The following is a 13,145-nucleotide window of genomic DNA, read 5'->3' on the forward strand; positions in this document are numbered from 1 at the left end:
ACTTCTGGCCTGCATTATAACATAATGATTATAACACTTTATTTAACTACGTCACTCATTAACATGTTATACCTTGGATTTATTTCCTTCTGCATTGGGAGATGACAGCTCCCATCATTTTATGCTTCTTTGTAGCGTCATTAAGCCTTACCATTCTGACCTCTAGCAGTAAAAATTGCACATTGTGTCTTTAATGGACATTTTTACTACTTAAGTGCATGTACAGTCAAATAGCTGTTTGTACATCACACTCCCTTTTACGTAGTGCTAGTTTCAAAGTGCTTTGCGTTTTTAATTTACCAGGATTAAACCTGCATGCTCCTTACCATCACCCTGTCCAACCCTCCAGATAACAGATAGAAAAGACATAATTAATTACGGTAATTAAAAGACGCCGTACCTTTGAGATCAATTGTTTACATTGCTTGTGGCTCTTTTCCCATTGGTCATTGATTAATCAGTTGTAAGACTATAAATGGCTTCTCTGTAATGCGCTGTTAGTATACATTAGCCGTTTGTAATGGAGGGCTTCTTCCCGGCATGGCGGGGGTTCACCACGCTCTGCATGTCAGACTGCTTGTCCTGTTTAAGGTGAGTCTTGTTTCTACACGGTGACAGGGTTCGGCAGTGACAGTATAAAGCCTCCGCTGGCGTATGCTGGCGCTAAATCGGAATTGTGGGTAATGATACAGTGTATAATTGAAATTATAAACGTGGGGATTTTTTCCCTTAGTTTTCTAGAAGGCAGCAGGTGTGAAGACACCAGAACGAGCTGTTTTGGGCATGTGCTTCTGTTGCGGTTGTCTGTATTTAGGTCAAACAAAGGCGTCCTAACAGGAAATCCCTGCTGACAAGCACAGCAGAGGTGAGATATTAAAGAAGACAGCTTGTCCTAGACTGGATGACATGCCTACAGATCGAAACAAACACTCCTCTCAGTACCTGACGCTCAGCCTGGGCCTTTAACTGAACACTGAGAGCCCCCCAAACCTATGTTCACCAATATAGTCACATACTGTATAGCATCTAATGCTTAGTAAGGCCAAATATCATATACTGTATGATGCCTACTAATGATGCAGGGGTCATCTCATAACATGTAGGTCGGGTTGGGGCAGTTCAGAAATTCTCACGTTATTTACGGGGCAAAAACTTGTATGTTGCGTTCCCTGTAGCCCATGTTAATGTTTGGGAATATATGTTATCATATTTTATTTTGGTTCTTGATAAAGTTGCAATACGTAGGCATAGTAGCAACGTAACTTGCATGATATCCCCAAACCTTTGGCCTCACGTCACAAAAGCGGCAAGCACTTTTAGGCTGAAATAAAGCTTGTTTTCATTTACATTACAAATTCCCAGTATGACTATTTAATGGTCGCGGGGCAGCTTGTAAAAATAGATACAGTGATGCGGAGTGGGCTGGGGCAGGCCTCTAGACTGTAAAAAATATGAACGTAGTGTCAGTTACGTCTTTTTTAAAGCCAATAGTATCTTGGCATCCCATTACAGCGCATCACTCGCAGATAACTAAAAATGGGTAAAGAGGCGGGAAGTGGGTGAAGCTAAAGTGGTTGGTTGTTGAAACCATAAATATGTATAATAGAGGCTAAATGTCTCGCCCGCACTGCTGGGCAATGGAGGTCGACGTCTGCACCTGGCGGCCATTTTACCTCAGACAGCTCGCTCACTCGTAGCATTGTGTTTTTTAAATAACCAATTCTTTTAAATAACCATAACTTGCTTAATTTCCTACCGATTTTCAAACGGTTTGGTTTGTTATAAACATCAGAGATGTACCTATGACACTGCATACTTATGAATAATTTTCATGAAATATGTTAAAGCATCCAGAAATATAGCCACGTTAATAAGGTTTGTAAGAAACCAAACCATGTGAAAATCAATAGAAAATTGTGCAAGTAATGGACGTTAGAAAGTACATACACCATTAAAACACAATGCTACGAGTGAGCGAGCTGTCTGAGGTAAGATGGCCGCCAGGTGATGACATTAGAGGCTCCGCCATAAGACATCTAGCCTTTATTATATATATCTATGGTTGTAACCACACCTGCCTAGCTCGACGGTAGTGACAGTAATGGGGAAAGGGCAAAATTAGCTATATAGACCAAAAACATTTTTTTGTATCAGGCTGTAAACACATTTATTTCTGCTATAAAGTTGGTCATTTTAATATGAAAATCTGACTTTTTCTATATTCAAGTGCTATAATTGGGTTTCCAGTGCTTGTATCAACCTATAAAATGTGAAAAAGAACAACCCAGTTGCTTTGTTTTGGTAACCCACTCTCTGCAAGCATATGAAAAAATTGGTCATTGAAATTTGGCTCCCCTGTGATGTCAGAAAGGGATGATACCGTCCCTTATAGGGACAGCACTGTAATTTAGGGCAGAGATCAACTCATTTAAAAGGACACACCCTAAAACGGCACATTATTGCTCACACCTATAAAGTGGCAGGCCAAATAATTTCATTAAAGCAGGACCCATGGGTTGGAAATTATAATCACTTAACTAATGCCTACCTACAAGGAACTTTGTTCTTGTGGATTTTTTAAAAGACCACAAACTTAAAATAATAAACTTTGGTTTGTAATTTGACACCATTAAAGTGATTCAATTGTTTTTAGGTACCTGCTGTGACAATTTAAGAATTTCAAAAGGGGACAGCAAGGGTCAACTTCGTTGTTCATGCTGTCAGAAAACCTTTCTTTTCTCCTTTCTGATTCTCAAAACACAACTTAACTGAAGACCAGAGAGGCAGTTAGACCTGCGGGTAATAAATAGCTTTTGTCATAGACATTGTGAACGTGTATGTCGCAGGGTTGTGGAGGGAGAGATTGAAGATGCCAGAGGGGTGGACGCTCTTATCTCCCTCCGAGATCTGCCAATTCAGCCGCACGTATGCCAAACTCTGAGAGTAACTCATTCGATTTAGTGCTTCACTTTGTTAAAAGCTTCTTTCTATGTCTTGCCTGGTATTGATCAAGGCAGGACCAAGATTACAACAAAATGATTTAAATAAATCTGAAGCAAATCCAGTGACATTCACTTAATATTGTCTGTTAGTAAATAATCAGATGTAATCGTTGCTGTTGCACAGGGCACTGAGGGTGAGAGATGCTGGCATGAAGCAGCATCAAAACTATGGTTAACAATGTATCCTTATTTTTTAAATTCTAGAAACATATTTCAGGCATCCTTAGAGAAATTTCTGATGGTGCACTCTTAAAAATAAGGGTGCTTAATGATGCCATAGAATAACAATTTTTGGTACAAAAAAGTCTCTCTTTAGATTATATAGATTTCTTTTGAATTTTTTTTCTAAATGGGAAACCAAAAATGGTTCTTTTATGTCAGTGGTTCTCAAACTGGGGGGCAGGCCCCTTTTGGGGGTCTCGATATGGTGCCCAGTTTTAAGACATTAAATAAGGCTACTAGCCAGCAGCACTGCAATGTATCTATTAATATGTATTGTTTGATTCAAATTCTAAGTTTAAGATTGTCTTATGTCATGAATCTTTTGGGGGGGGGCATAGGGATGCACCCTACACAAGAGGGGGCGCACGCCAAAAGGTTTGAGACGCACTGTTTAATGCATCGGTGTGAAGATCCTTTTATTTTTAAAAGTTTAAATTGGTTAACGTTGTTAGAAGATATCTTAGTAGACCTATTACATTTTTTAGTAGATTGCTTGTATTTGTTGATGTAAATAATTTGTTGCTTTTTTTAAACAATATATACTTACAACCTACTTATGTTATGAGTAATGGCGTGTGCACGCAAAAAGCAAAGCAAATATGTGCATTACTTGCTCTAGCTCGCGAATTATAAATGCGCAAATGAAACAATGCTGCCCTCCATTTTCAGACACAACTGGACGTGTCAAACCGAATGTGTCGATAAGCTCATCACTTATTGGCTTGTGTGACAATACATCATACAAATTTTCCAATAAAGTCAAAATTTTGAGGCAAATATTGAGGCATTTGTGCTGCCCGAATCATGTGATTTGCGTCGCCCAGTGCGAATTTACATCTATTCGCGTCTTTGCATTGACTTATGTAATCTGCTCATGCAAATAATTAAATTAGCTTTGTGTGCACACGCAACAACAAAAGTTTTTTTTATTTAATTGTTCAAATTTCAATCTCAAAAATGATACATTATACATTACAAATTAAAAGTAATTTTTTTTGCATAGTATATGAGTTTGTGCTGTGTGTAAATATTATGTATATTTAAACACACACACATACATATATACATTTAAGAAATGTTTTATTTATATATAATTTTTTATTTATATATAATATAAATATATAAATAAATAAATAAATAAATATAAATATATAAATTTTTCTTAAATACATACATGAATGTGTGTGTATTTATATATACATAATAATTACACACAGCACAAACTCATATGTTATGCAAAAAAATTACTTTTATTTTGTATACAACTAATATAGATTAATTTATAGGTCTAAAATATCTTCTAACAATGTTTACCAATTTAAACTTTCAAAAATAAAGGTGCTTAAAAGGACCTTCACACCGATGCCATAAAATAGTGGGTCTCAAACCTTTCTGCCTGTGCCCCCCTCTTGTGTAGGGCATCCCTTCGCCCCCCAAACCCCCAAGGATGATTCATGACATAAGACAATCTCAAACTTAGAATTTGAATTAAACAATACATATTAAATGATACATTGCAGTGCTGTGGTTCAATCTAGATTAATCTATGCTCTGCACAAATTTTTTTAAACCTTTGAATTGTGTGAGCTCTGGAAAAGGTCTTTGCTACTGTATGCGTCACAGACCAATGGTTTTTAACCAAAACCAATCCGAGCTTCTCGTCATTGCCGTTTCTTCTCCCCACTGATTTTATTCTCTCCGCAGGCTTTAAATTATTTTTAAGACATGTCACAGGACCAAAATAGCTTTCACTTTGTGAATTGTCTGTAACACTTCCTCTCTTCTGCACAACCATCTGGTTATTCCAGATTTTTAGATGTTTTATCTTTCTTTCTGCTTGTCCTGTGTTGTTGTGCTGTGCCACAATGCCGTGATATTCACTCGGCTGGCAGAAGCGGCCCATATGGAGAGTTTTGTGTCAAAAGCCCCAGTAGGAGTAATTGCATCACCCATTCTGAAAAAATTCAATCTAGTGCAATGCGACAGACCAGCTGTGCTCAGGTAATGCTCAGGTAGACATCATCCTAGAGCCCGGAGTCGTCCTCTTACAGTAGGTGATAACACATTTATGCATTTTTATTATACACTTTTTACTTAAGTTTTCCTGTTAAGCAGTGTTATATTCAGAAAAAAAATGCATTATTAATAATAATAATAATTATAATGGTTGTTATTGTTGTTGCTATACATTTTCTTCATTTGATGATTTAAAAAAAAGACAGAGCATATGATCTGACACTAATTACATTTAAATTTACATTTGCATACCTATTGTACTGTACAAATTTTACGGTAAAATTATTTTGTTCTCTTGCTTAACATACGATCATGTGACAAATTCAGCAGAGTTTGCTAGAAAAGGGTGCTGACACAGACTGCCCATGGACACATTGTATCCCACTCATCCCTGCACGCACAAAGGCACAGCTCTCTTCTTCTCTATTTCTAATTCTCTGCCCAAGAGAGGCTCTCTGTCATGTGTTGTCCTGTGACACAAGCTGCATCCTCAAACGAGTGCGATGGTGACTTGAAAAAGGAAGATGGGGCAGGCGCAGAAACGAATGCCTGTACCTGCCTCGTCTACTGCCACACTTTTTCTGTACTAGCTATTTTTAGCATAATGTTGAAACGAGCTGTCCTGTTCCTGATACACAGGATGCTTGAGCCCCCTTTGCCCCTTGTCATGGTGTTGTACACTCACCACTATAGTCGCACACTACACATTACACAGTCATTCAGAAAAAAACCTAATTTGAGGTATACTTAAAAATACTCCATGAAGTAATAATCACTGAAATCATGCTGTGTTATTGTTATTGATGGTTGTTATAGGGAAACACCACCGTTTTTCAATATTTTACTATGTTCTTACCTTGACTTAGACAAAATAATACATACTTATCTTTTTTCAATGCATGCCCTTAAAGGTGCTCTAAGCGAATTCACGCGTTTTAGACCATAAAACATTTTTTCCACAAACTGCAATAAACACACAGTGGCCAAACCCACAAACAGAAACCATAACAAAGTGTTCCAGCCAATAAACGACAAGAAGGATTTCGAGGTGGGGGCTGGGCGCGTTCATGAAAGCACGGAAAGGAGGGGGAGGAGTTAGCTACGCTCCGTTTGTTTGAAAACAGTTCAAACATCAACAGAAAGTGACGTCTCACAGATTCGCTTAGAGCACCTTTAATCATTGTACAGCGCATCATGAATGTGTTAGCATTTTAGCCTAGCCCCATTTATTTCTTATGCTGCGTTCAGACCAGACCAGGCCTTGACACACGTCTGGAGGTCTCGCGGCGTGAATGAGGCGTTTAGCGTGCCACGGTAGACATGATTCCACCTCATTCGTGCGTCGCCGCAGGAAACACACGAGCTGAAAAAATTGAGCTTTGCCGGAAAAAGGCGTCGCGTTAAACAACCAGGAGCTTGTTTGAGTAGTTACGTGATTACAGGACGCGAGCGGAGTCGCAGAACCCTATGGAACTCCATGACGCGAATTTCAGCGTGAATGTCTCGATGACTACAATTTCAGGCATGGCTTTCACGCGCGAATGAAGCGAGTAAACTCAAAATGTTCAAGCGTCAAACTAGACGCGGTAGACGTGAATTTGACGCCTCAAACGCGGCTGGTGTTACATGAGTAGTTACATGAGTAAGTATGGTGGCACAGAATAAAAAGGATAAAAAATTAGAACTATAATAAACAATCGTTATACGTAATACGTAAGCATGTCGAAAGGTCATGCGTCACAAATGTCACATTTGCGGAGCATTTTAAACAATAAACTGACACAAAGAAATTCATTATTGTCATTCTGCATACAACACAACAGAACGGTCCTCTTTCTCCAGTTTTGCATACGTCATGTGTGGTAGTTTCGCATACGTGACCTTTTCAACATGCATGCGCAGTTTGTAAGGTCACGCTGGCGCATCACACGGCTATTTACTACACTTACCATGGTTTTTAAAAACCATGGTTATCAAAACCATGATTATTTTGTGGTTACCATGGTTTTACTACAGTAACCATGTTTTTTGGTTTTAACTGTAGTAAAACCATGGTTAATTTTCGTAAGGGGAGCTTATTGCATGGTTTAAACAAGACTAATGTTTTAACATAAATTACCTACTTCGACATAATGTTCAAATTAAAATGTCTTCTCTACCTAGATTGACTGGAGACAGATTGTGGAACAAGTCAAATCAACTAATCAAATCAAACAACCAATCACAGATGTGGAGACATCAGTCAATGTCCCGCCCCCCAAAGTCCCAAAAGTCATCTTGATCGAGCGAGCGCGTGTGGTGCAGCTGTGAGAGCATAGAGAGAGTCGAGTGAGCGCTCGCGAGGATGTTTTTCTGCCCGCGAATAGTGTTCTGCGCGCTCCGAGGACCCTTGTCCGCACGCGAATAGTGTTCTGTGCGCTCACGAGGACCCTTGTCCGCGCGCGAATAGTTTTCTGCACGCTTGTATCTTTCGCTTGCGCATGGTTTTTGTGCGCGCGACTTTTGGGTCTGATTAAACGCCATAGAAAGACATCAACATTTTGAATGACATGGGGGTGAGTAAATTATTATTATTTTTTTTTAAGAAAAGTGGAGTAATCCTTTAAACTTAAACATTTAAGTGTTTTTAAAGTAGAACATTTTGTAGTTTCGAACAAAATCTTTATATTATGCATTTGTCAGATGCTTGTATTCCAAGCAATGTATATAGTCAGTGCAACATACACATTTTGGGAATATTGTGGTATTTTTACAAATGACTGTGAGCTTCTTTGTTTTTTATATGGTATAGCAGGTGGGCCTCAGGGATTACCAAATAGCAACATGACCCAATGTCGTGATCCAATCAGTTCTCAATGGGCAAATTCATGTTCAGCCCTACCTTTTTATTTCATTTCAAAAAGCTGTTTCCCTTGGATGTACGTCACCATGGGGAAAATAAGACAATTGCTACTTCTGATTCATTGTGACTTTAATGTAACAGTAAATTAAAGTGAATAGTTCTATTATGGGATTCAAAAATGAGGCTGTTTGTTTTCCACAGCTGTAGCCATTGACATAAATGTTTGCTATTACTTTACCAAGTGGCTGGTCTCGTAATTTTGCATATAAATGGAAAGAAAATACTTACTTTAAAACTGAGACCCAGATCATCTAAAGATTTTTAGCATGATGTTTAAATTGCATCAGGTAGATGCTTTTATACAAAGCGACTTATAGTGCATTACATGCAATACATTTGTGTTTGCTCAAGATTGAACCCATGACCTTTTGCTCTACCAATTGAGCTACAGGATATTAACTCTCTAATTTCAAATTTTTAGTCTGGTTTATCCCCACCCCGTGTTGTAGCGTAGCATGCGACGTTCGTGTAAAATCGTGCAAATCGTTCTTCTAAAGGACAGACTTCAGCATTAGAAGAAGGTTATGCTGAGTCACTCCAACAGTGTGAGGACATGTAGGTGTGCTGGCTGCACCAACAATCTCATTCATTCATTTGGCGCGTGTGGCAGATATGCCCCCTCCTCTTTCTCCCCATCCTTCTTTGGTATGCAGCACTGTTGAAGTTGTCAGGGCAGGCTGGCCTCTCATTGTCTCCCGAATCATCAGTTTGGTGAAATAGGAGAGAAAATATGATTTAGTCTCTGCATGCATGCATTCCTCTACCATTGGAAAAATAGATTAGAGAGAGAGATCCTGGAAAGCTGGAACAGAGGCATGGCGAGAGAAGGGGGTTTGGAGAAGGACAAGACCTTTTTTTGCCACACAGCAGGCTAATTTTGCACTTCATTGGCGAGCTCTTCAATCATTGACAAATATTTGTTGTTGTTATGGCCTGTTGGCACCAGTTGGGGTTCACAGATCTTGATGACCCTTTCTGTTTTCTAATTTTCTGCCAATTTCCTAAAACCCCTTGATTGATGCATCGATCCATACCAACGTATTTTTATACCCCTAGTATATAATTATTCACCGTCATGTGACCTTTTCACTCCGTTTACTTCACTTTCAGGTATCCTCATTCACTTTTCCATCCAAAAGTTCACTTTGGTCCACATAACTTCTTTTAATCTGCCTTTTGCGTGCCACCCTGCCTGGGGATATTCGTCTTCGTCTTCCCTCCAAGGGCACTGTTGATGAGCTGCTCATCCGCCGCGTCCTGAAGTGTTTATTAGCATACTAAACCTCCTCTCGCTGTCTATGCATGCCCAATCAGGCCTTCAGGGATCCTCCGCCTTCCCAGCATGCATTGCTCTTAGTGTAGTGATTATTATTATAAGCTTTGGATCATTTACATGACCTTTCTGCATACTTGGCTTATTTTGGTAAATATTGGTGTACTGTACTCTTACAAAACAGCACAGTGTAAATCCATAAAGTTGTTTTTTTTTTTCTTTTGAAGACTTAATATAAACTTTGAAATGTCTGATTTAGCTTTGGTAAATCACCAAAGATGTCCGGCTACGGAGGGGCTACGCGCACATTGATTTATATAGGCTTATACACTCACCTAAAGGATTATTAGGAACACCATACTAATATTGTGTTTGACCCCCTTTCGCCTTCACAACTGCCTTAATTCTATGTGGCATTGATTCAACAAGGTTCTGAAAGCATTCTTTAGAAATGTTGGCCCATATTGATAGGATAGCATCTTGCAGTTGATGGAGATTTGTGGGATGCACATCCAGGGCACGAACCTCTATTGGGTTGAGATCTGGTGACTGTGGGGGCCATTTTAGTACAGTTAACTCATTGTCATGTTCAAGAAACCAATATGAAATGATTCGAGCTTTGTGACATGGTGCATTATCCTGCTGGAAGTAGCCATCAGAGGATGGGTACATGGTGGTGATAAATGGATGGTCAGAAACAATGCTCAGGTAGGCCGTGGCATTTAAACGATGCCCAATTGGCACTAAGGGGCCTAAAGTGTACCAAGAAAACATCCCCCACACCATTACACCACCACCACCACCAGCCTGCACAGTGGTAACAAGGCATGATGGATCCATGTTCTCATTCTGTTTACGCCAAATTCTGACTCTACCATCTGAATGTCTCAACAGAAATCAAGACTCATCAGACCAGGCAACATTTTTCCAATCTTCAACTGTTCAATTTTGGTTAGCTTGTCCAAATTGTAGCCTCTTTTTCCTATTTGTAGTGAAGATGAGTGGAACCCGGTGGGGTCTTTTGCTGTTCTAGCCCATCCGCCTCAAGGTTGTGCGTGTTGTGGCTTCACAAATGCTTTGCTGCATACCTTGCTCTTCTATCAGCTTGAATCAATCGGCCCATTCTCCTCAGACCTCTAGCATCAACAAGGCATTTTTGCCCACAGGACTGCCGCATACTGGATGTTTTTCCCTTTTCGTACCATTCTTTGTAAACCCTAATAATGGTTGTGCGTGAAAATCCCAGTAACTGAGCAGATTGTGAAATACTAAGACTGGCCCGTTTGGCACCAACAACCATGCCACGCTCAAAATCATCACTGATATCAATTGACTATATAATTTCTGTATAGATAAAAATGGCTCCTATTAGCGTAAACATAACAGTTCAATATGTAATGTCTTCATACACCACTGAAAACATAGTTATGTAAATTATATTGCATTTCTGTCAGTAGCTCCTCCTTAAATTTAACATTGATAATGTTGGTGAAAAGTAAGCATGCTTTTGAATAGATTCTTGTTCTTTAGGCTTCACAGACTCTCTGCATTATAACAAACTGAGGAGAGATGATTATCACAACTTATCTTCAAAGACCCAATGTGGGTGGAATAATTGCATTGTGGGTTGTTTTATAATAAATACTTTGTCATCTGTAAGTCTTCAGCCAGACATTTTACATATTGTCAACTGGGCTGTTGTTTTGCCTGGTTTTCATGCTCTATACCAGTTATGTTATGTGTAACCAGTTAGTGTAGTGTATGTTAAGGTATATCCCTTCACATTAAGGTATATCTTATATATATGGTTAGCTTTAGGGTTAAGAAGGAAATGAAAGTGATTGTGAACTTGTATATTTAGCACAAGCAACATGGCTTTATGTTTTGTGGTATGTTGGCTAACTGGGACATTGATACTTCAACGAAAAATAAGAAAAAATTATGATGTCTTTCAAATGTGATGCTAAAATTGACAAAGTACATTTTCAATGTTTTGTCACAAAAAATATTGTATTCATAATAAAATAATATATTTTCGCATCTTCGCTCTCATTCCTCTTCCTCAGATCTCCCAGAACCTGGGCAAGATATACAGTGAGATGATATTCGTCAACGGTTTTGTGCACTGTGATCCCCACCCTGGCAACGTGTTGGTCCGAAAGGGTCCTGAGAGCAACAAGACAGAAATTGTGTTACTCGATCATGGTCTGTATCAGGTAAGGCATCAGCTGATGCCGGCGCAGACTCCACAGAGAAGCAAATTTGTCACTTATTACACCCCATTATTCACCCACCGGCTCCCGGGCCGAGCCTATATTTGCTATTGCAGACTCTGAAATCATTTCATTTTATGGCCCTGAATATCTAGTGTGTTTTCAGGCCCACACAATTGTAAAACTTGTATTGCAAACATACCTAATCTTTATTCCAGGACCCGGTAAGCTACTTCACTGCCTATTATGGCTGTATGCTAACTTGAATGGAGCATCAAGTGACTGATTTGTAATGCTCTATATCGGCATTGTTGCAGTGCATTGTGGGTCTTCACAAATGTACATCCAATACAATTTTATTTATAAAGCACATAATAAAACAATCAAGTTGACCACATTGCTGAAAAGTATTCTCACAAATTAATAACCACATAAACTTAAAAATATCAACACCAGTGACTTGTGCAAAGCTGGCATTGAATTTGCACAAAAAAAGACGTAAGGAAGCAGCATGCTTATGTTTATCTAAGTTAAAGTTAGTCTAGTTTGACCCGTAATGGATCCAAAAAACTAATGGTGAAACGTTTGTGTCCCTGTCCAAGGTGCTGAACCAGGACTTCAGGCTCAACTACTGCAAGCTATGGCAGAGTTTGATAAGAGGAGATATGAAGGGCATTGAGCGTTACAGCAGGCAGCTGGGTGCAGGCGATCTCTACCCTCTTTTTGCATGCATCCTCACCGCCCGCTCCTGGAAGTCAGTTAACACCGGCATCAGTCAGACCCCTGTCACTCAATCTGAGGTAATGGTTTAGTGTCTTAAATTTACTGTTAGTTTGACATTGCCAACCAAAAGAATGGACACACCTTCTTTATTTATTATTATTATTATTATTAACCTCTTGAGCCATGCAATCACATATTTGTGATGGGAAAAGCTGCCCCCCACAGCCCACGGTCACGTATTTGTGATTAAGGACAAGCGGTGACGCTACCACCGGCTGCAACTGCTTGATGGATTTCATTCAGACATTCATCTGCTCAAACTCTCTTTTTAAGCACATTATTTGTTTGTTCAGCCGGTAGTTTAAAAACAGCTAATAGTCATGGCCGATATATCCTGTAGATCAAAAGAGAACAGAAAATGCAATAAATTTGAGCTCTGTGTATAGAAAATGCGTCACTAGTTTAACGTTCAATATTAATGATCATTATATGAATGAATAACATTCTGAAAATGTAATCTTCAGAATTTAGGTAATGCAAGTTAACATAACCACCTAACTATTGGTATCGATGTCAGTCTGAATTATTGACTATCGGTGGAAAAATCTATAATATAAATCAATCATTAGTGACTACAGACATCGCTTTTTTATTGTTTTTGGCTGTATAAGTGACAACACGTCAGTTTAATCCCAGTGAACGAAGGTTTAGAACCATAAATAGTGCACTTACTGTGTCACCGCTATACCAACTTGTTTTTAAAACATATCCTAATGGATATATATTGTTGTAAG

The 13,145-nt window shown here is 39.0% G+C and overlaps 1 protein-coding gene across 1 annotated transcript in view; it reads left to right on the plus strand.

Annotated features, from left to right (window-relative positions):
• Positions 1-13,145, plus strand: part of adck1 (aarF domain containing kinase 1) — a 149,328-nt gene that overhangs the window by 102,775 nt on the left and 33,408 nt on the right. Inside the window, exons 8-9 of the mRNA XM_065248784.2 lie at positions 11,482-11,631; positions 12,231-12,428. Coding sequence (XP_065104856.1) covers positions 11,482-11,631; positions 12,231-12,428 — 348 coding nt within the window. The remainder of the gene's footprint in view (positions 1-11,481; positions 11,632-12,230; positions 12,429-13,145) is intronic.

Source organism: Paramisgurnus dabryanus, chromosome 17 (assembly GCF_030506205.2).
Source record: "Paramisgurnus dabryanus chromosome 17, PD_genome_1.1, whole genome shotgun sequence".
NCBI classification, from domain to species: Eukaryota; Metazoa; Chordata; class Actinopteri; order Cypriniformes; family Cobitidae; genus Paramisgurnus; species Paramisgurnus dabryanus.